Below are 23,639 nucleotides of genomic sequence, written 5' to 3' on the forward strand. Positions count from 1 at the left end.
TTTTTAGTAATAACACGGACATCTCCGCTGGACTTGCTGAGTTGTCAACATAAACTGGGTCGACTCCAAAGGGTTCCACGATACAAAGAATAGCAGTTTTAAAAGGCTAACAGAAAACAATGATACGCAAAAGAAACATAAAAGGAGCGCTGTAAAAAAAAACAAAACAACTGATAACAAAAAGTGACATTGAAGTAAAAAGGACGGCTTAGGCAAAGCCATGAGTTGAGCAGCAAGACAAAGTAGCAAAACATGCTCGTCAAATTTAACAAGTACAAAACTGCGGAAGTGAATACTTGACAGAAGAAGCACCAGGAAGGGAAGCAGCTCTCGCAGGAGTAGATCATAAAGCGCAATCCGGCGTCTTGTGTTTAAATGCATGACTTCATTGCCAAGTGGCTGCTGGTGTGCCTCGTTGCGCTGCCTCATGCAGGAAGTCAGAAAGTCTGTAGACAGAAAACAAAAAACAAATGTAGGCCATTTCTACAGCACTGCAAACAACCACATTGATACACATATTGTCAAATGAGTACATCTCTGACAGTGTCAAAAATATTGTTGCCAAGACCACCTTTTCATTTCATGTTATTCTACACATTGAATCCTTATATGGTATTATTTTACCTTAAAAATAAAAACAATAATTGGAATAATTACACATTTTATTTGTATAGCACTCTTCAAGGTACTCAAAGATGCTTTACAGGGGAAGATAAAATCAATGTAAAGCTGAAAATAAACAGAGCAGAAGGGACATTATATACAGGTACAATAAAAAAAAAGCAAAAACAAAAATAGCATGTTGATCATGGCAATAACATACAGTGTTTGCCCCCTTTTTTTGTCACACTTAAATGTTTCAGATCATCAAACAAATTGAAATATCAGTCAATGACAACACAACTGAACCCATAATGCAGTTTTTAAATGAAACATTTTATTATTAAGGGAGGAAAAAAACTCCAAACCTACATGGCCCTGTGTGAAAAAGTGATTGCCCCCTAAACCTAATAACTGGTTGGGCCACCCTTAGCAGCAACAACTGCAATCAAGCGTTTGCGATAACTTGCAATGAGTCTCTTACAGCGCTGTGGAGGAATTTTGGCCCACTCATCTTTGCAGAATTGTTGTAATTCAGCCACAATGGAGGGTTTTCCAGCATGAAGCGCCTTTTTAAGGTCATGCCACAGCATCTCAATAGGATTCAGGTCAGGACTTTGACTAGGCCACTCCAAAGTCTTTGTGTTTCTTCAGCCATTCAGAGGTGGACTAGCTGGTGTGTTTTGGGTCATTGTCCTGCTGCAGAACCCAAGTTGGTTTCAGCTTGAGGTCACCAACAGATGTCCGGACATTCTCCTTCAGGATTTTTGGTAGACAGCAGCATTCATGGTTCCATTTTTTATCACAGCAAGTCTTCCAGGTCCTGAAGCAGCAAAACAGCCCCAGACCATCACACTACCACCACCATATTTTACTGTTGCTATGATGTTCTTTTTCTGAAATGCGCCGTTACTTTTACACCAGATGTAATGGGACACACACCTTCCAAAAAGTTTTACTTTTGTCTCGTCAGACCAAGGAGTATTTTCACAAAGGTTTTAGGGATCGCCAAGATGTTTTCTGGCAAAACTGAGGCAACCCTTCCTTTTTGTTCAGCAGTGGTTTGCCCAGTGTCGGCCACTCCTGGGAAGGTTCATCACTGTTCCATGTTTTTTCCATTTGTGGATAATGGCTCTCACTGTGGTTTGCTGGAGTCCCAAAGCTTTAGAAATGGCTTTATACCCTTTTCCAGACTGATAGATCTCAATTAATGTCAGTTAAGTTTTAACAGTTTGGCCAATCACTTTTTCACCCAGGGCCATGTAGGTTTAAAAACTGCATTTTGTGTTCAGTTGTGTTGTCATTGACTAAAATTTACATTTGTTTGATGATCTGAAACCTTTAAGTGTGACAAACATGCAAAAAAAATACAAAATCAGGAAGGGGGCAAACACTTTTCCACACCACTGTACTGTATAATACATTTGTTTGTCAGTAACGGCCGTTGCTGCAACGCCGCAACTGTTGACAAAGGTTATCTTTGTCGGAGAGACAGAAGCAACATGGAACTGGGCTCAGCTTCTTAAATTGAATTACTCTGTGCAAAAGCTGAAAGTACTCTGAAATTTCCACATTTCTGAAGGAAGGCACACATTTATTCAATTAGAATGTCTTAAAATCTATTAGAAATCCAGTCTAGACAGTAATGATGTGAATGGCTGTATCAGCTAGAAATGGGTTTTTATTGGATATCTACAGAATACGTACATAAAAGAGCATTTTCAGTCATCATCACTCCTGTGGTCCAAATGCCGCAGTGAAGTAGCAAATCCTAGTTAATGGCGTTTAAAAGCTAGCTGATCATTTGAAAACGCTGGTGTGATTACAGCTGGAAGCTCTTGTGTTGATTGAAGAAGCAAGAATCTCTGCCCTGCTTGGACCTGCGGAGTATTTGAAGCCAACATCTGTGGTGTTGTCTTGTCTGGGTGCTTTTGTTGTGAGAAATGATGGTTATTTGCCCCCAAAAAACTGAGACTGAAGTCCTGATGACACAGGAAGCAACAAGCAAAGACAACATGTTGTCAATGATGTACGTTGTGGACAATTATTAATTGTACCTCCAAGGTTTCTCTGTGGTTTTGATATTTTTATACTTGGCTGTAAATCAGGTGTGTCCAGCCCGTGGCTGTTTTTTTATTGGCTCGTACAATTAACAACAATTTAACAAGTCAATTAAAAAAGCACCAACAGCAAAAAAAAAAAGGAAAATTAAGCAGCAATCTTACCAGAACAAAGTCAAAATATTAAGACAAAAAAGTTGTAATCTTACAAGAATAACGTTGGTATATTATGAGGAAAAATAATGTCATTTTTGTAGCATAAAGTTGAAATAGCAAAGAAAACAATACGCTTTATTTCTTAAAGTTGTAATATGAGAAACAAACAAAATTTGGTTGCGGAAAAAGTTAGAATGTTACGAGAATAAAGTCAAAACACGGTGGGAATAAAGTTGGGATTACAAGAAGAAAATTTCCAAGAACAAAGTAGCAATAGTTGGAAAATTAAAAAAAAAAAATCAACAGCAGAAATGAAACAACAGCTGCAATTTTACGAGAATAAAGTCAACATATTAACAGAAAAAAGTCATAATTTTATGACAGTAAACTTGTAATATTATGAGGAAAAATAATATCATTTTAGTAGCAAACAACCAAAATAAAGTTGTCATTTTTGGACAATTAGGTTGGGGAAAAATGCATAATATTATGGGAATGAAGTCAAAATATTATGGTAATAATGTCGTCATTTTGTGACAAGCAAATGTACAAAGATTATTTAAGAAGAAAGTTAAAAAATTTGGAATGTTTTTTTTATAAAACAGCACAAATGACAAAAAACAGCAAAGGCCGGAGTTCATACTAATTCTACGCGTGTTCACCTACAGTATATCCCAAAGCTGAGAGGCAGTGTTTTCTTGAAACATATGTAACTTCTTAGCATATCTACATGTGTTGCTTTACAAAATATCAAAGCGGCCCTCTGATCCTTTCATTTTTCAGTATGTGGCCCTCGCTGGAAAAAGCTTGGACACCCTTGCTGTGAATAAAATTTGTGCTCAAAAGGCATCATCCTGCTACCACACATGATGTATGGTGGTCACTTTGTGGCCAGACATTACGAACAGCCTGTCCTTCCCCTAAAGATGTGCGCCAAACGCTGTGCTGGAAGTTACAGCTTAGCTCAAGACTTGATGTTTCAAAATCAACACACAACATTGAGGTTTACCACAGTGGCTCACTTTCTTTCTGTATTTATCCTTTACCGGTTACGGTACTTTATTACAATGGCATCCCGCCATCCTGATAGTGAGACTAGCCTCCATGCTGTCAGTATTTGGATCGATACACCACCCCGAGGTAAAAACGGTCATGTTTCCATGAAATATCCTTTGGCACAGTTGAACAAATATGTTGTATTAATGACAGCGAAGATGAGTCCCTTTTCCCCAATAAACCCAAACATGCTGAGGCTTACGTGGTCTGGAGACAAGCCAACACCCGGCTCCAAAACGCCACTGTAACAAGTCACAATGACTTCCTTCTTTGCCTCATGAAACATTGGAAGCAAAAGGTTAGAAACGTTTAGGAGACACATGATATTTCTTCCAAACGTGTCCGCAGGACAAATAAAAGCCCCTGTGTTATTCTGCGCTCCATTCACTCCACTTTGCCAGCTGCCAACCTATTAGCGCCCCGCAAAAACGCTAACAGTGCTTTTGTGGGTTGTAAGTTTGTATGACTTTGTCATTCTTAAATGAAAACAAGCAGACGTTATAACCCGGGGGGGTGAGACGAGGTATTTGTTACTTGTGAACCATTCATTTCTTAGGAAGTCTGACCTTTTCAGGCCATGTTTAGACTGGAAGGGCGATCCAAACTGATCTTAGACAATCTCTGGAATTCTGGGAAGTCTAAAGCCGAGATTTTCATTCTTTGCCGACCTCAGTGCTGACGAGCAAATTCTCTCGGTGAGTTGAGCAGAGATAAACCCTAAAAGGAAAATTTGGTTCTGTTAAAGGAGCCCGTGTATTGTACTCTTGTTCTCCGTGAGGTGGAAGTGCTATACTGTGATGTTGGCGGGTTTTTCAGTTATCCCTGGTTTCATTTTTATGTCGCTCCTCAATATTGTGAACGGTCGTCTACAAAAATGTCACAAGATTTCCCCTAAGACCTTAGGAATATGTATAGCAGTGGTCACCAACCTTGAATATATATGTATATGCTGTATATGTATAGCCGTACGGTGGTCTTGTGGTTAGCATGTTGTTAGCATGTTGGCCACACGGTCTGGAAGATGTGGGTTCAAATCCCCATTGCCCCGTGCGTTTGTGGAATCTGGAATCTACAGTACCATAGGTGTGAATGTGAGTGTGAATGTCTATAGTATGTGCCCTGCGATTGGTTGGCGACCAGTCCAGGGTGTACCTCATCTCTTTCTCTCTCCCGAATTCAGCTGGGATAGGCTCCAGCAAGCTCCCACGACGCAGCATAGAAAACGGATGCACACAAATTGGATCAGAGGGCAATGCGTGCCGACAGCAGCACCGGACAGGCCTCCAGACCCGGGATCCATCATCCAGAGACACGTGCGGATCCTCAGCAGGCAGTCCGAATGCCATTTGCAGACCGCAGCTCATTTTTGATTGGCCCACAGTTGTTCCAACAATAAAATGTAACATGGCTTATATATTAGGGCCACAGATTCAAAGTTAGAGCGGTGGAGTGTTCTTAAATTGTCACAGGGGAGATGTCATCATGTCTATAAATAACACTTTGATCAATGTTGCGTTTAAATATTCTGAAGTATGTAACAGTTCCCAACACTCCTGTGATCTCGGATGTCAGACTACAATAAAGCCCCAAATAAGCCCCTTTCAAACGTCACATTCAAGCTAGTACCCAGCAGCCCTTTGGGGACTGATGACCTCGTGATCCTGATGAGAACACTCACTAACCACATGAACAAGGCAGGTGGTCCTGCTCAGAAAGGCTGTTTGGGACAATCCCCGGGGAATGACGGGACAGATGGGGCTTGACTGGTCAACACAGTGACAAGGGATAGTCCAGTGGAACCCATTTAAATTGAACGACTCGTGTCCTGGTCCACCGTACTAAAAAGTACCCGCTTAAGGTGACATTGACTGCTTTTGTTGCCATACAATTTGAGACCTAAAGGTATTATTTCTATGAAAAATATGTTCATTTATGCGGAAGTGTTGTAGTATTCTGTCCGTACTCGTGCGGTTTTGCTAAAGTTGTCAAATAAAGGGTGGGAGGAGCAACAAGGAAGGAGCTGCCACTTACCTTCAAAGCTTCGGCAGAAGAAGCAAAGGTTCTTTCTAAACCACAATTGCTGTGACTCCTTTTCAGTTCTGTGCAGTACGCGTAGCGCTAACTGATACTGGGTCCTGTCAAAATCACTCGATTTCATAGTTGTTTGTGTGAGTACTTTCGTTTTGCTTGTGTCATGAGCACTTTAAAAGTCCTGTAGAGATGCTACACATTGGACTTTTGCTAATGTCACGGTCACTGCGCAATACGTACCCAGAACGCAATCGGTCCCGCGCATGCGCAAGGACTACGTCGTGTCCTTTTGCAAATTTTTACGACAGCGCTTCCGCGACGTCACGTGCTGGGATAGTTATTTTTTTTAAATGTTTGAACATAAATGGTCAATAACCATCCTTCATATTTTAGAAGTGCCTCTTGTTAAAATACATTGTTAGCACGTAAACGTCATATGCGGTTACGTACAACATACATGATTAAATGAACTAAAACAAACACAATGAGTATATTATATTTCAATGAGTACAATGATGGATTAATCTAGAGGATTCAGCTTTTTCATTTTTGTTCTCTAAACGGGGAAATACCATCCATCCAAACATATCTTCCTCGCAAATGCTTTTGTATTTTTTTCAGTCGTGAAAAAAAACATGTAAAATAATTCATGAAACAAAAAAAGGGCTTATAAATTGTCCACTTGCACCATGGATAGGATATAAGAAAAAAAAAAGTTAATTCTCTAATTTCTATCTTAACGTTTTTGGGAGTGGAGGGGGTACGTATATTGCTTGCTGCCGCAAAATAGATCGATGGATGGCGTAGATTACACATGCCTAACATGCGACTGACGAAAAATAGGCAGGCCGGATGTAGACGCGTTCGGCACATGCGTAGAACCCAGTTGCGGGTACGTACGTATCACGCAGTGACACGCACTACACCATCCGTACCGGAAACGCCATCGGTTCTGTGCATTCGTGAGACTGCGTCACTTCCTCCATTAGCAAATTTCGACGACAGCGCTCCTGCGACGTCATGTGCTGTGGTATTTATCTTAAATTTATGTAGCCGTTCTTCATATATGCATTATGTACTGTATATTGGGGGGTTATTTTCTTAGTTCTAATTAAAAGACTTCGCTAGCATGCAGATTTTTCTATCGTCTTCAATTGTCTTAAAAACTTGCGCCACAGACGTTAGGTTTAATACACACCAATAAAATAAAAGGCGGTGATATTTGAATGTAAACAACCATAAGCAAAGTGCCATACCACCCATCTAAACATACAAAAAAGTGACAAAAAAAAAGAAAAAAAAAAAACTTAATTTATGGAACCAAGAGAAGAGGAGGGCTTATAATGTATCCACTTGCAACATGGATGTAAGAAAAATATTTTTGGGAGTGGGTGTGACATATATTGGACATGCTTAGTAGGAACGGGGTTGCCTGACGTTAACATCTGTAACTGCTGTAAAATAGACCAACGCATGATGTCGATTACATGTGCCTAACATGTCTCTGCCAAGAAATAGGCCGACCGGATGTAGACACGTGGAAGTGATCGCGTTTCCGGTACGGATCGCATAGTGACACCTGACAAAGTACAGCACTGTTTAACCCAGGGGTGGGTTAATTGGCGACTCTAAACTGCCCATAGGTATGAATACGAGCGTGATTGTCTGGTGACCAGCCCAGGGTGAACCCCGCCTCTTGACCAAAGTCAGCTGGGATAGGCTCCGGCATGCCCCCACTTATCTTAGTGAGGATAAGCGGCATAAAAAAACGTATGGTTGGCTTTCATGGCTCTTTTAGCCAAAAAGGTTTGCGACCTCTGGTTTAACCTAAAGCAGTGGTTCTTAACTGGTTGGGCTGCAGGACCCACCATCATCCTTTAATGACAAACTCCAAATATTTCATCTCAAATATCTTAATTTCATTGAGCGTAGCTTGAATTTGAAAAGCGTGTCAGCCGAAATGAACATGTCAGGAATAATTGTGAAGTGTCAGCACCTTCTCCGATTGTTATGAGCCAAATGCCGAAAATGCCTGCTCACATTAACAGTTAAGACCCCAGAAAGAGCAGAGCTGACTCACATTTTCATGTCGGGCCACCTTTAAAAACAGAATCTTGTCTTGTGCCAGATGCATTTTATCTGGACTTCTGGCCCCAAATGTGTAACATGTCCACGTGGAAGACACTAATAGTTTCATCTTGAATCCACCTGCATCTGTTGAAAAACCCGACACTAGGGAAGAGCAAACCAAACTGATATTTAGTATCATTTTCACACCTGTGTCCATATTAAAACTTTTTAAAAAGTGACAGAAGGGCAGGCAAAAAGCTAAATGACTTTAGTGAGCCAATATTTTTGCACCAGTTACTTTATTGAAAATAAAAAGGATTACTTCATAGTATTACACTAGTTGTATATTGTTAAATAATTTTTGCCTAAAATCTGTGTTTTATTCAGACTCAAATTAAAAGGCAAAATCAACTCTTGAAAATGTTCAAGTATAGACAGGCCCAGTATGTACAGTACTGGTTTCAGGTCGTCAAATACTACATGTACTTTAGAGTCAACCAAACGTAGGACTTCATACCCTTATCCAATGGCGCCCTCTAGAGGTTAGAAAGCCATGACAAAGTTCTGGCCAAAACCATTTAATGTTTAACATTTAAGAACCACAAAGCTCAAGCTTGCATAACACATTAACAGCATAAATAGATGCAATTTGACAATCTGGAGGGGGCTTCAAGTTAAGATGGGATAGTCTGCAGGGGGATTAAGTTTGAGTATTTACAGAGATTAAAAGTCATTAAAACTTTAAAAAAAAAGTGTAAAAAGCCAAAAACTCTGTACAAAATAGCACATTGTGCCAAAAAGTCAATCTCACTGTGTGAGCTGCATCGCAAGCTCCTTCACTACAGATGACTTGAGCTGCGAAATTGTTGCAATCTTCATCTGTTTGGAAGTAGAATACTTCCCTTTGACAGCCTGCAAATCAGATCATGTTAGCGTCCCATACAATGAAATACAAAAAAAAATAAAATAAAACCCTTACCATATGCTTAGTTTTTCCTTCGTTCACCTTCACGACGTTCTTTGCAATGTGCGCCATGACGGGAACCAGACTGTCAGCGGTGTAGTCCATGTAGTGCTGCAGCGTCGCATCCTGAAGGCAAATGAAGACATTTAGCCAATTCTTTGCCAGTTCACGCCGTGGGAACCGTTTACGTCGACGCCCCTAGGACTAGCTAACCCTCGTTGACGAAACTGAAACCAGCCATTGGGTGTTCATTTCTGAGCGACTTCAGAAATGGGTGATAAAAGGATTAACGTCAGCTTTACTCCATTTGTGCACATTTTAAAATTTGATTCTTTTCATGATCATAGGCAAAGAAAGATTTGTATCAATGTTTCAGCTTTTCTGCAAAACATTGCCTTTAGCGCCATCATTTTTTCTACAATGCGCTGCGGGCCAATACAACACGAGTGGCCCCTGGATCACACTGGATGTCCCCTGCTTTTATACTGTAGCTCTCTGGGTTGAGCGCATGTGATGCCAAATCACGAATATTAAGCTTGTTAGCTTCCTCAGTAGCGAGACAGCGATGGCGATTGTCACATTACTGCAGACAGGACTTCAGTGGAGCGTAAACTCCAAACTAAATGAAATGCAACTTAATGCGTAACGAGCGCAGCGGATGCATTCAGTGGTCAAAAAGTGCTGTGCACGAAAAATGAGTACATGTCAGCAAGCTTATAATACTGCGATGCTTTTACTTTGCACCGAACTGCATGTTTACTGCAGTGTGACTAGATTGTTGCTTAGTGTTTTAACAGAAAGTCAGATTAAGCTCTAACTTAAATGCGGTGAAACCTGGACTCGAGTTGTCGACTTAAGCTGGACCGACCGCATTAACAGAAGAGATGAGTATTCGAGTCGCTCAAAACGTGCAAGGTTTTCCCCACTTAATTAGGGCTCTCGCATATACGCCAGTTAACTCGTTCACTGACTCACCCTTGCTAAAGCGAGCCTCATTAGGAAATCAGGCAACATCTCAGGGCGTGGTGGACCTTAAAGTGCCTGCCCCCGACACGTGACTCGAGTGAATAGTGTACGCAATTCAGCTTGTTGAGCATGTGAGTTTCTTTGCATGCACTCGGGTGACTTGAACGAGTCAAGTCTGATTCCTTCAGTGAATGAATAAGAAAGTTTCCCCATCACAAAGTAACAATACAGCAGTGCTGAGTTCTCACTCACCCACTTCCCAGCATCCAAAAGCTTCAGTGTCAGCGCCAAAGCAGCACTCGCCACCATTGAAGGTGGGAAATGAACCATTTCGTAGTCGACCATAGTCAGCTCAAGCAAATATTTGGCCAGCGTGTGCTGCTCTGCAGTTACCTGAGGAAGACGCAAGCATTAAAGGTTGTACCACACCACAACTCTCAAGGTGAACGCCTGCTACGGACCTCATGAATCTTAGATGCCCTTCTGAGGAACTGCAGGGGAAGAGGGCGACCCAGCTGGAATTTGAGCACACGCAGGATCGTCATCTCCATCTCTCGGATCTGATCAGTGGTGTACGCCCTGTCGGTCACGAAGGCAAAGTCGGAGATCTCTGGCGGGTACATCTCCTCGTACTTGGAAGCCAGGAACATGGCGGTCACTCCGACCAGCTGCAGCTTGTTCTTGCGGACTGGGTGGTCCTGTTGGACGTAAAAAAAAAAAAAAGCACGCTGCTTATTTTAACCCTTTCTACTGGCCATGTTCAATGCCCCGCCCAAAAAAAAAAATAAAATAAGTACTTGCCTGAAGAAAGCGATCAATTATTCCCACAGTCATGTACATCGTCTCCTGCAGCAGACGGAACTTCAGGCTCACTTGGACAAGCCAGTCTATAAGTATGGCACGCATGTTACCGGTCACTTCCTGGCCTTGGAGATACGTGGCTCGAACATTCTGCTCAGCCTTAAAAACACACACAATTATTCCATTGTAGACTTCATAATTGTTACTTTGAGAGCCCTCGAGATGAAACACTTCTAGAGTCTTACACTGCTGCTGCCATTACCCAATAGAAAGACATTTTAGACCTAGACGTAACATTCATGTGTAATCATTGACAGCATACTTCCTGCAGTGGCCATTGTCTCAATGCAACATTACTGACACCTAGTGACCAGTGTAGAATGCTGTCTGTGGTGTGTTTGAGACTCATGGTGCACCTCACTCTAACAAGCACGTTAATATTCACACAGGAGCTGCTGTTGGCCACAACTCATGCCAGTCTCTGCCCTCTCCGCACTGCTAACACTCAGCTAAACAGCTAGCTCTAGCAAGCTGAAGTCACATCACTTTCCAGGTCTTGCGGGAAGAAAAAAAAAAAGGCACACACACGTCAGATATGTAGTTGGTATGCCACAACTACATTCACGTCGTTCCATGATGTGGATATTAGTGAGGGCAAACAGGTAGCGCTGTGTGGTCCAAATGTATTTGTAAGTAAATTTATTGGAAGCACTGTCCATCTATGTTTGCATCATTAAATTACCCAAAATGTACTAGAAGTGGCCCCCCTGCATCCTTCAAATCAAAAGCAGACTGTGCAAAAAAGAAAAACATGAAAACAATTCCTCACCTCCAGCTGACGCATGTACTTGTATATTTCTTTCACATATTCGCTGCAGAGCATTGGGTTATCATAGTCCTCTGCATCCACATCCCTGATGGCACTTTGAAGAATGACATCTGAAAACGCCTGACACAGGTCAGCGGGCTCGCAGCCGGACGTCTCCATCGGGGTTGGGGAGGTCGACTCTGGAGCAACCTAGACGCGAGACAACCCATTCAACGTAGGCTTGATATTTGGGGAATTGAAACTTACCCCTGGCACGGCAACATCCTTTGGTTTGGGCTCAGGGTTTTCCTTTGGAGCCGGCGCTTTGGGCTTCTTAATAGCCTGGACCTTGACAGCCTGCAGTCAAGCCATAAGAAAAATGTTTAGCGCAATATAAAACTGCAGTTGTAATATTTACAATGAAAGGGAAGCACTGGCTACAGCAGAGTAGCTCCATATGAATTTCTTCCCCCACCAGACAAGTGGCCTTCTGACCCGGGGGGTGTCCAACATTCATCACTATTAAAAGCTACCTGTTTTATTTAAACTGGCAATGTTCAACTGTACTTTATTTGCAAATCAGATCCCCACTCAAACAGTGGGGTCACTGTCATTAAGAAATCAATGAGCCTGAACTAAACGGTTATTAAAACAGTTTATGCAGAGAAAAGCATTGTTTGGGGAGGGAGTGCTTCCGCTTTGAAGAAACTCTGAAGCACCGTCTTTAGAGATATTTTTAGAAAGCGCCTTGATACACTTAGCACACAAAAGGTTTCTTACCATTCATATCTATAAAACGGGGTAAACATACATACAGATTCCCAGTGTATACATATGGCATGGTCACTATTCAGATGAGTGTGAGCATTTCTCAAAATGGCTGCAAAATTTTGCATGCAATATTAGGATTAATTTGCTTGAAGGTGTGTGAAATAACTTTATTGCGTAGTTTAACCAAAACACATTGAACTCCATATGACTTAAAACAAAACAAATAAACAACCTTTTGTGTCTCTTTAGTAGTTGGGACGTTTCCAATTTCCTGAAGGGCTGCTCGCTGCTTTGTGGGCCCGCACGCCTTTCCATCGAGGTCGGTCCTAATGGAAGCCACGCGGTTCTAAAATCGAATAATGCAAAAACATTAACTGCATAAACAATGTGGAATGGCTGCATAATAGCACACAAGTCAGCACTATTAGCATGATTAGCACAAAGCCATACAGCTGCACACGCAGTTAGGCGACGGCACAAACACCAACATTTTAAAAACAGTCATAGAAGATGTGATTTACTTACCCTTGTAACACGAAAAGCCATGTTTGGTTGTTTTTTTTCCCCCCCTTTTATGCGGGTTGCTCTTGAGGACTCAGCGTTCTGCAAAAGCTACTTTGTGAGAGGCGATGCGTGAACCGTGTTTGCTTCTTTTGGTTTAAATCCTCGCACGGTGGAAGCTGATTGGCTGGTCCAAACAATCCGAGCCTCTGATTGGTCAAGCACGTCTGGTACTATTTGTTTCTCCAGAAAAAAAAAAGCTCTGGGTCACGTGACAAATTTGAACAGGCCTATTTCCATTGACAGCGTTCGCTCGATAAATGCTAAGTAACCTAAGTTAACAAAGTGGGGTACGCGTACCCCTAGGCGTACGCATATTGCCGTAGGGGGTAGGTGAATAAAAATTAAAAACGGCTTGACTATATTAGCTCCGAACCTTGAGATTTACCTAATGTACGCGAACGCCTCATGTGAACATCTACAGCGCAGGCAGTGGTTAACTAAGTACAGTGCAGAATACTGATGAAAATTTCGGCTCCTTTCAGAGAGCCCGTTCTCATGGCTTCGCTCATTAAAAAGAGCCGACTCTTTCGGCTCCCAAGTGGCTCCTCAGATTTTTAGGTAGTCTTAAATTAATTTATTAGCAAAATATGTGTATTGTGTAAAATGAATTACTAATGTAAAAATACATTGTACGTTTATTAATTAAATGAATGTATTTAAACCTCAAAGAACAGCTACAAAAATATAATGCTAATACTATAAAACACAAAAAGACACATCTCAATAGGCAAATTAGATCAAAATAGGTCGAAGTTCTTCATGAAATTTCTATTTACAATCAAACAACACAAAACCAACAAAACACCACACAACAAAACATAAACTAAAAAGTGCAAAACAACAAGAAAAAGCAGCATTCAGGTAACAGTTAGGTCTTTACTGAAGACTGGCATTCAAAAAGACCACGTGCCTCAGATTTGAGGGGCTGATTTTTCCTTACCCTTTCTGTGTCTTGGCAACCTGTCGCCCTCTTTCTTGGCAACACTGACTGAAGTGATGTGTCAGTCACGAGCGAATCGGCTCCAAGAGCACCACAGCGTGTGTTAAACCCCGCCCCTCCCCCTGCTCAGTGTGGACACAGAGAATCAGACACATGTCTTGACCAAAGACATTCGCTTTTAACAGAAAAAAAGACGAGGAAATAACTAATCGCCTCCCAATTAGCTCCCAACGACGCGAGCCGGCTCCTGTCGTTCATTTCAAAGAACCGTTTCTTACAGCCGATTCGTTCGCGACCGACACATCACTAGTGCAGAAGAAAGGTGACAGCATTAAGTTGTTCATTGTTGTGTGTTTGTGTTAGATAAACAAATAAGTAAGTTTGATGATGACCCTCTGCATTAAAAGTGTCTTGAAGATTTTTCAAGATGATTGATATTGTTTGCTAAATGAGAGCCAGTCTTCTAACGTAGTGCTGTGAATAATTAGTGTCTTTTCTTATCTGTATGAGCTTGTCATTTGTTTGTTGAATGGATGCACTGACTATCTTAAAAAGCCCCGAATTTTGCACGTGTAAGTAAATTTCCGCTTTAACCAATAATGTGCCTTTTTCGGGTGTTGCGGTCGCGTTGTTCAGCGGTACTTGAACACACCATGTGTGACGCAGATTGAAATTTAGGCGTATGACTTTAACCGCCGCTGCACAGACAGACGTGTATTTTCACCTCGTCCTTATTCACAAATGCATAGCTGTGAGCTTTTATAATGTTAGCTCTGTGCATTTTTGCTTGGTGCTAAATCTAAATGCTAAAAGTGTTCAACATGTCCATTTGGCGTAGTAGTCTCGTATTGAATTCGTTTGCTTTTTGATTTCTGTACGTTATGTGCCTTTGTTTTCATTATTATAACTATTACGTACCATGTTGTTGCACACAAAGCACAGCAAAAGAGCACTTCACCACATTTTGTCACCATTTAATATAATGCAATTTATAATTAATAATCATTCATAATATAAATTCACCAAACAGAAGACAACTCTAAAACCATGTGTTTTAAATTAGTAGCCTATGTGTGTAGTAGAAAAATATGACATGATTTTATGTCATAATATATTTATATATATCTGGAGGGGGTACATGACTTACAGTCAGATGTCTGAAGGGGTGCGCGACTGAAAATTTTGGGAACCACTGCATTAGGACAAACACTACAAAAAACATTACAGCATATCATAGCAATCCCCAGATACCATGCAGCCAAATCAGCGGGGCTGTGAACTGTGTATGACATGCTATCACAGCATTGCATGTGTATTTACTCAATACAAGTGTACTGGGTGGTATAATCATATGCTATAATCATACAGCAATGCTTACTGGGGATGATTTTGTTTCTGCTCCGCTTATTAAAAGAAGTTCATTTTTGGGAACTGATTATTTGGTCAGGGAAAAATAACATTTTAAAGCCCCCAAAAGACAGTAATAAAGAACCATAAAGCCAGTTAATATTCCACAACTTTTCAGAGAAACTGCCATTACCAGCATGGGATGCAAAGTGTATGTTTTATCAAGCGTACCTAATAATACATAACACACAGAATTGCCCACTTTACTGTTTTAAAAGAAACAACAAATGACATGAATAACTTATATATTGAAGAATAAACATCAGTTGTCAGAACCAGAACCAAAAGGCTAATAAACATTTTTGTGAGAGCTGTCATTGCATTGAATACTGCCAATTTGCCTTCACCTACTATACCTGTACATGAACAAGGAATTTCACATTCCTCTTATTCTCTTTCATACCACGCCTATAATGTACTCTGACACACTCTGTTTACTTGTTATTTACTGTGTGTGTTTTTTTTATGGTGTGACATATTGGATGCACTTTCAATGGCAATAAAAACATTCTTATTCTTAGTTAATTCATCGCCTCATTTTCGGGATGACAACGTTCCCGCTCGTTGCGATGGGGATCAGGAGCTTGCGCTGGTCCATGCGCAGGTACTTTTCAATCAGGACTTCCACGGGCACCTTGTCATTCACATGACCCTGCCTGAAGGATGCAAACACATTTACACATCACCCTAAGTAGAACTGCACTGCACTGCTCTTTGCAGGGGTTATTCTCCAGGAGCATCAGCGAATGGAGAATAGTTATAGCATAGAAGACCTGTTTACGACCTTCTAAATACTGTTCTGAACATTATTAGAGTCCTGTAGACATTAAATAACACCCCTATAGTCACCTTTACACTCATATTAGTCAATATAGTAGACATAATAGAAAATAAGCAATTTACAATAAATAAGACTGCCTAATTGTGTTCCGGTGGCGCGGACAGGAAGTGATGTCAGGGATTCAGAGTTGAGTTTTAGTTTGGTGCGGCAACAATAGCCCATGTTAGGGATTATTGTGCCTATTGTGTGTCAGTCTGGTGCTTGTGTGTCTCACCAAACATTACAGTAACATTACTGACACCTAGCGACCAGTGTAAAATACCGCATCTCATTCCGTCTTTGAATGCTTCTTCTGAATGCCTTATATTTGTATTTTAGTTCATGTAGACTCTTCTGCACTTGAAAATGCTTAATTTAGGCACCACAACAAACATAACATTTGTTTAAATAAGCATATTTTCTAATAATAGGCCGTATCTAACCACGAAAGAGCATGATCCAAATTGAGGCCGCTAGTTGTAGTGTTAATGAATAGATTTGAGAAAAAACGTGATAGAGTGAAGCCACAAAATTTGACGTGCAAAGTGGCAGGGGATGACTGTATTATATTATACACAGTCATCCCTCGCAATCTCTCGGTTTTTCAGAAATTAATAAATGATCACTGTTTCGTGGTAGACTATGGTCTATTATTAGTCAAAACATATTGAAATACAAGTGATATGTAGCATTCTGGTCACTTGGCAGCAGTAATGACACAAAATATTGATGAGACATTACCTTACATTGCATTACCTTAACACTGCATGAAGTCAGCCATGGCATGCCCAACATGATAGAGTGTAAAAAGTTATCCCCTTCCGTGTGGAAGTGGTAAGTTTTTGGCTTCTTAAGTTTAGTAGAAATAAATTCGAGGCCACCTGGTGAGCTAGCTCGCTCGCTCGCTCGCTACTGGCTGTCTCGAGTCCCTGCAGCAGAAGAGTTGCACAATGTGTTGTAAACAACGAATAATAGGAGTGTAAAGGTGACTATAGGCATATTATTTAATGTCTACAGGGCTCTAATAATGTTAAAGAAACATATATTCCATTTATTAACATTTAATGCTATTTTGCAGAAATTCATTTATGAGGTAGGGTCTGGAACCATTATAACCACTATAAAAGAGTGACGACTGTATGGGCAAAATGCTTGCTGAGCACAAAAAGTCTGAAAACGGCAGATGTTTCCACAAATAAAAAATACATTTTTCTCAAAAATCAGCAAATGTGAGGGTTCAGGAATGCTGAATTGTGAATAAGTGTGGATCCACTGTCATGTCTAACATAACACACCTACCGTCTCAACAACAGTTCGACATCTTCAACCTCGATGGTTTTTCTCTTGGCGTGAGCAGCAAACGTCTCCAGGTCGTCGGCCATCCGCTCAAAGAATTTATCCATTCTCGTTGAGAAAACCAAAACACAAATGTAAATAAAAAGAGTCCTTAGACAGCATTAAGTAAGGTACTGTAGGGTACTTACATCTCATTTAAGACGGGGTAAACATCAGCAGACACCTTTGCTTTGGCGAAGTGCCTGAAGACACCCATGAGGTAGTTTTTAGGAAGGCCGGTGCCTTTCTTGACTGTTGTACTTTTGGGCTTCCTCACTCGTTTTGGTTTCGGTAAAGGTACACCATTACTTGTGCTACTGCTGGGTTAAGAGAGAATGTTATGCAAAAATATTATTATATTACTATATATAGAGTATACTCAAAGGTCCCACAACCGTGTATTATAAGTGTGTTGTCCAAAATCTAGCCTTGATGCTGGAAATCAGAAATCAGTGAAAAGGTGCTTTTAGTAAGCCCTACCCACAAGGGCCTACTGGTTTTGTGTGTCTGCAGCTTTAAATGTTAATTAGCTGTGTCTACAGGAAGTGCTTTGCACTTCATAAACTTTTACATGCGTCCAACGTAATTGATCCCATATATCACATATCACGTAACATGAAGGAGTTGGACGGGAGGACACAAACGCTGGCAACACTAGCATAGCTACAGTATGTGCGCTACAGCGCTAACGTTACATTTCAACTGCAACATCATGCTAGGTTAGCCTATTTGCTGAGGAAAAACAAAACGATCAAACTTACAGCTCCCACATTTTGTAGCTGACTGACAGGTAGATGGCAGAGCTTTATTTTAAGATGTGTAGCAAAGCCTGCTTGTGGTGGGCGTACTGGATATATGGGGTGAGCTCATCTAGCTAGGGGAGGGTCAAAGGCTCACGTCTCATCATCATTAAAAACATTAAAAAGTCAATATTGCATAATTGCGGGCCTTTAAGTAAAATGGAAATAAAAGCAAAATCAAATAAAACTCAAGCAGGAACAGTGACACAGACATCAAGTGACATTTTATGGGTATCGTGTAAAAGCATTTCTACAATAGAATCTACTTAATCATTCATTGCATTACTCATACTGTATGGCGCAGTAAGTTCCATGTCTGGTTCTATGTTTATCATCACACATTCCCTCTTTGCCATCACTGGTACCCAAAGAAAAACACCATTGTGTGGTCACTAAAGTCTATTTTGCATACTAGGGTCCCTTTAATATGACAGTTGCAGCCGGTAAAGATTTAATAGGACTTGCCTGGCTTGAGGCTTTAAAACAGTGGGCGAGGCCTGATAAGCCACTTGAAAAGTCCTCCTTTCTCGAACAAATGCTGGAGTCTTCATGGGGATTTCTGCATCTAATAAATTCACATTAAACATAAAGTTAAGTTTTAAAAACAACCTCACACACAAACACGGAGCGAGACCTTCTTCTTCGTGGTCTTCCTCCTCCCACTCTTCCTGTTCATGTGGGCCCGCATCCTCAGCAGGGGGAGCCTCTATGGGGTGACCGCCGTATCTTTTGTCACTGCTCACCTCCAGATGATGAAAGGCGGGTCCTGCTTCAATACCAGAGGCTTCTTCCTGTACAGATATTGATGCATCTGGGTCTGAGTCTGGTTATACTGGCTACTTTCAAGGCCAACTGCATCCAGCTTGATGCCACTGTGAGAATCACTCACCCTGTGGGTTCTGTTCTTGACCCCCGAGCCTCTCAGCCAGCCTGCATACAATTAAGCATTAAGCATTCATAATAGGTTATTCTTATTTAACATTTAACACATACACCAGCCACACCATTAGGCCATAATCTTAAGAGATTCAATACAAGATACATAAACATGCTGAAACAAATAATGCTCATTAATTTAACATGCTTATTACTGTGGTTGTATTAATATTGTTCAGTTGTAATATTTTGCCCCTTTTGTGAAGCTGAATAAGCTACTCAATGTGTACTTCGAAGTAGATCTATTTTCAAAACCATTGGTAATATAAAGTGAATTAATTTGTTTCATGCTTTATGATAAAATCTTTTGTTTTAAACATAAACGTTTTGAACATTTTTATAAGTAAAACCAGACCCTAAGCGCTGTATAATAATATGTAATATGCGATACTGTCACCTTATACTAGAATGTGTGATATTTTTTAGCTAATTGTTTTGCTCATATTGTGATGAGCTATGCCACACTTAGTGTTACGAGAGTTGCCAAATTCTCCAATGACCGCATGCATTATGACAGTTTGAACTGCAAGTTTTCTTGGACCTCTGAGGTTTTTCCAGAAAATTTCGATTGAACTCCAAATTGTACCACTTTTTATAGCGCCACTGTATTTATTTATTTCCGTTTTCGACACATCTTCTGTATTGGGTATAATTAGGTGAAGGTCTACCTAATAAAGTGTGTCTTAAAATGAAACTCACCAGGCTCCGTGATGTCAGCCTCTTCAACAGGCATGACAAGAGCTGCCTCGGATCGAGGAGCTTGTAGACTGATGTGCTCCATGTCGTATTTCGACCCTTGCTCATCATGCTGATGGCCGTCATTGTCATCATCATCATCAGCTGTGTCTTCTTCCTCAGACTGAGACCTGGTAGCAGTCGCATCCTCTTCCTCGGATGTCACTGAAGCAGACTCCTCAGCTCGAGCAGCAACTGCAGCCTCTTCGTCTTCTTCCATGTTGTCCTCTTCCTCAAGTGGTGTTGCAGCATCCTCTTCTTGAGATGATGCTGCTAGACCCTCTTCAGCTTGAGAGTCAACAAGAGCCTGTTCCTCTTCTTCCACACCGTCTTCTTCCTCAGATGGCATTGCAGCATCGTCTTCTTGAGATGACACTGCAGTATCCTCTTCAGCTTGAGAGTCAACTAGAGCTCCTTCCCCTTCTTCCATGCCATCCTCTTCCTCAGATGGCTTTGCAGCATCCTCTTCCTGAGACGACGCTGCAACATCCTCTTCAGCTTGAGAGTCAACTGGAGTCCCTTCCCCTTCTTCCATGCAATCCTCTTCCTTAGATGGCACTGCAGCATCTTCAGCTTGAGAGTCAAATAGAGCGCCTTCCTCTTCTTCTACGCCGTCCTCTTCCTCAGATGGCGTTGCAGCATCCTCTTCCTGAGAAGACGCTGCAACGTCCTCTTCAGCTTGAGAGTCAACTGGAGTCCCTTCCCCTTCTTCCATGCCATCCTCTCCCTCAGATGGCGCTGCAGCATCCTCTTCAGTTTGAGACTCAACTCCTGCCCCTTCCTCTTCTTCCCCGTCATCATCCTCTTCCTCAGACTTGGGTGTCTCTAATTCAGCTTCACAATGGGCTGTATTCTTCTCCTCCTGGCTTCCAGACATGTGCACGACTCCACCCCCTGCATCCAGCTGGCTCTGTGCCCCCATCGCCATTGCACTCTGTATCTGAGACGCTGCAACGGTGGACTGGTCCTGTATCCCAAGGATAGAGACATTGCAGACGGGGGCATCAGACGTGTTAGAGTGGCTAATGTCATTAGTGAGCTCGAGTTTATTCACAGTGAAAGCCTCAGCCTGGGCGCTCTCACTGAAGTCTGGATCTCCTTGCATAAAGCCGCTCGCCCCTAAGAGGGAAAAGTAGAGAAACAAATACAAGTAATGCATGAGCAAAGACAGAGCACAACATATAATAGCTGAACATTTGCTAGTAATCAAACACAATGTATTTCAATCACCGTAATCTAAAAGCATCTTATTCACAGCATCACCAAAACCCTCCTCTGTGATTTTTCGACGTTGAGCAATTCTCCTCCGCAGGCCTTTCTTCTCAGTCTGAACATTCCCAAAGGGCGTTTTTAGACTCAGGGAAGTGGCGCTGCAAAGCAAAGTAGGACAGTCATCGTTGTGTTACTGCAACATTAAACACCAGCATTGTGGGAGACTTGTTGTACTTTGACAAAGACAGCGACAGATCCTCTTGTGCCAAATCCTCCTCTTCATTTTCACCTGTTTGTACAAGCAGCTAGTCAGCAAGACATACAGCACACAATGGGAGATAATTGTACAGTGGGGCCTGCAAAATTTGGAGTTAAATTTATTCAGAAGTACACTTTTTAATTATGATCAAGTACACAGTACAGTATCGCTAATCTCTCACGAGTTTTACTTTATTTTAATTTTATGATACTCTAACAGTGCCTAGAGGCCTGTTGATGACCACGAAACACGAGAAAATTCTATCTGCTCCCATACTTTTTTGCTCCACTTCGGTTGCTGGGTTTTCATGATGTCATGAAGGAAAACTCTCCTTCCTTATGGACATGATGCCGCCTAGGGCGGTTCCTAGCTAGAAGAGGCAGACCCATGTATTGTATACGCCCACCATTCGACAGCGGACAGCTATGTAAAACAGCGGGCTTTGCTAAGCATCTTAAAAGAAAGCCTGCAGCACTGACAACTTTGCATCAGCTACAGACGTGGGAGCTGTAAGTTTGATATTTGTGTTTTTCTTCAGCAAACATGGACAAACCCCAAGCAGATTTAGTGTTCGATTTGTAGGTTCCACTGTACAAAGTTTATAACAATTATATTTATCTTACCCTCTCCCTCCCTGAGCCTCTTTTCAAAAGTGGATACATTGACCATGCGACGTGGTCTCTTTCGGCTAAGCCTCTTTGCGACACTTGCTGCATTGCCAAAAGTTAGATCAGGCAGATCCAACCCAGACAGCGCAATGCTTAAAAAAAAAAAAAAAAAAAAAAAAGACAGACACTTGTTATTGAGTTATGATACAAAGCAAAACACACAGCAAAAATGTCAAGAAAGACACATCGTTTACTTTGAATGCGTGACAACGCTGCTGTCTGCTGAAGGCACCTGTGTCTCCAGTGGTGCAACTTCCTCGTGAATCACAGGGGACTTGACAGGCTCTAAAGCACACAGAAATTGCTGTTGTTAAAAGACTAACAAGTGAAGATAAAAGCAGTGTTTTGCACACCTGTACGCAAAATGTTCATGAGTATGTGCCTCGGCGTGTCTCCCTCGTCAAACAGCATGGGGGATGAGGCCTTTCTCACCACGACCGATGCGGTTCTCCTTTTGCTAGCAGGTGGAAGATGCGTCCTGGATATGCTCTGGAAAGAGAAGTCACTGTTTAAGAGCACCAAGCACAGTACTGAGAAGTGTTTTTCCAGTCTTCACCTCACGCAGGTTCTGCCTTAGACTGCGCCTCAAGATGTCCTGTGGGGTTTGTACACCAGCATTCTTTTTGCTCGATCTGGTGTGGCGGATAAATGCGGAATTGTTTCCTCTGGAGATGCTGAGGTAAGACAATAGAGACAAATACATTTTAGTGCTGTCAATTTTCAAAAGAGGCAATGTATCAATTTAAATATACTGGATGTAAGTAGCACAGGGACGACTTCACAGCATCTGAGTAGACACCTAGTAAGTGCTATGGTCTTCCATCATGCCATAATTGTATCACAATTATTTAAATTTAAATGCACACAAGCTGCCTTGATTCACTTGCAAAATATGGGACAAAGAAAGTCCCTGTGCTTCTCCCAGCCACTGGGAAAGTGACTTCACGTTGTTACCCGGATGGAACTCTAAATATTATTATTGTTGTTTTTTGTAACATAAGATATTTAGGAGGGCATATAATTGGAGTTACTTTTCTTACCTGCGGGTGACAGGAGTCCTAGGTGGTTCGGTAGTGAGAATATGTTTAAGAAGAACCCGAGCAGACAAGTCCTCCGTAGAATCCATCTTGCCACCTTAACTGTTCACAACAAACGGCGACAGCAAAGGTTTCGGAAGCTTTTGGAATGTGTTTTTTAATTGTAAAAAAGATTGGAGAGTAACAAGTCTTAGCAGATGATAAAGCAGTTTAGTTCTTTTAAGTAGGTTTAGGTCTTTTAAGACGAAATTCAACGGACATACTTCTGTTGTGTCCCGCGTTATTTTTTGAGTGAAACCTCGCGAGAACTGGATACTTCCGCCTTCTTATTTTTTCGGTTCCGGTTTTGATTCTTGAACGTCACTGTTGATATTAATGTAACAATTTTTTTATAAAATTACTTGTATAAGTATTTTACACCCCAAACATGTACAATTGTATGTATTTAATAATAATCTTTATTTAATATAAAGTCTCTCTCGAAAATGCCATCCCATACACTAAATAATTGCACATTGTGTGATAGTACTGCTTTCACGTGGTTAAAATAAGAATTACAGTAACAAAGAGAAAAGCACTATGTTGTGTTGGTGAAGTAAGAATAGAGAGTATGTATTATTAAACAAAATATTTGTTAAGAAAT

The 23,639-nt window shown here is 41.3% G+C and overlaps 2 protein-coding genes across 5 annotated transcripts; both read right to left on the bottom strand.

The window, feature by feature from the left end:
* Window positions 1–8,355: 8,355 nt before the first annotated feature.
* On the bottom strand, window positions 8,356–12,947 carry ccnb1 (cyclin B1). The gene is made up of 9 exons (XM_054757119.1): window positions 12,809–12,947; window positions 12,516–12,629; window positions 11,780–11,869; window positions 11,534–11,722; window positions 10,705–10,863; window positions 10,365–10,601; window positions 10,156–10,296; window positions 8,953–9,063; window positions 8,356–8,885 (listed from the first exon to the last, which is right to left on the bottom strand). Exons 1-9 carry the CDS (start codon window positions 12,827–12,829, stop codon window positions 8,781–8,783), a joined length of 1,167 nt encoding a protein of 388 aa, XP_054613094.1. The 5' UTR covers window positions 12,830–12,947; the 3' UTR covers window positions 8,356–8,780.
* Window positions 12,948–14,776: 1,829 nt separating this feature from the next.
* Window positions 14,777–23,323, bottom strand: cenpt (centromere protein T). Of its 4 annotated transcripts, none has more exons than XM_054757238.1 (15): window positions 23,260–23,323; window positions 23,000–23,098; window positions 22,516–22,633; window positions 22,313–22,448; window positions 22,154–22,244; window positions 21,915–22,051; window positions 21,267–21,321; window positions 21,051–21,190; window positions 19,785–20,939; window positions 19,039–19,079; window positions 18,784–18,940; window positions 18,615–18,714; window positions 17,499–17,669; window positions 17,314–17,418; window positions 14,777–15,850 (listed from the first exon to the last, which is right to left on the bottom strand). In XM_054757238.1, exons 2-15 carry the CDS (start codon window positions 23,083–23,085, stop codon window positions 15,721–15,723), a joined length of 2,622 nt encoding a protein of 873 aa, XP_054613213.1. In that variant the 5' UTR covers window positions 23,086–23,098; window positions 23,260–23,323; the 3' UTR covers window positions 14,777–15,720. The 4 variants fall into 4 exon arrangements, with proteins under 4 accessions (XP_054613213.1, XP_054613215.1, XP_054613214.1 ...); XM_054757240.1 differs by having other exon boundaries at window positions 19,785–20,787; window positions 20,875–20,939; window positions 23,000–23,290; XM_054757239.1 differs by having other exon boundaries at window positions 17,499–17,666; window positions 23,000–23,290.
* Window positions 23,324–23,639: the final 316 nt, after the last annotated feature.

The sequence above is a fragment of the Dunckerocampus dactyliophorus genome, chromosome 17, assembly GCF_027744805.1.
Source record: "Dunckerocampus dactyliophorus isolate RoL2022-P2 chromosome 17, RoL_Ddac_1.1, whole genome shotgun sequence".
NCBI classification, from domain to species: Eukaryota; Metazoa; Chordata; class Actinopteri; order Syngnathiformes; family Syngnathidae; genus Dunckerocampus; species Dunckerocampus dactyliophorus.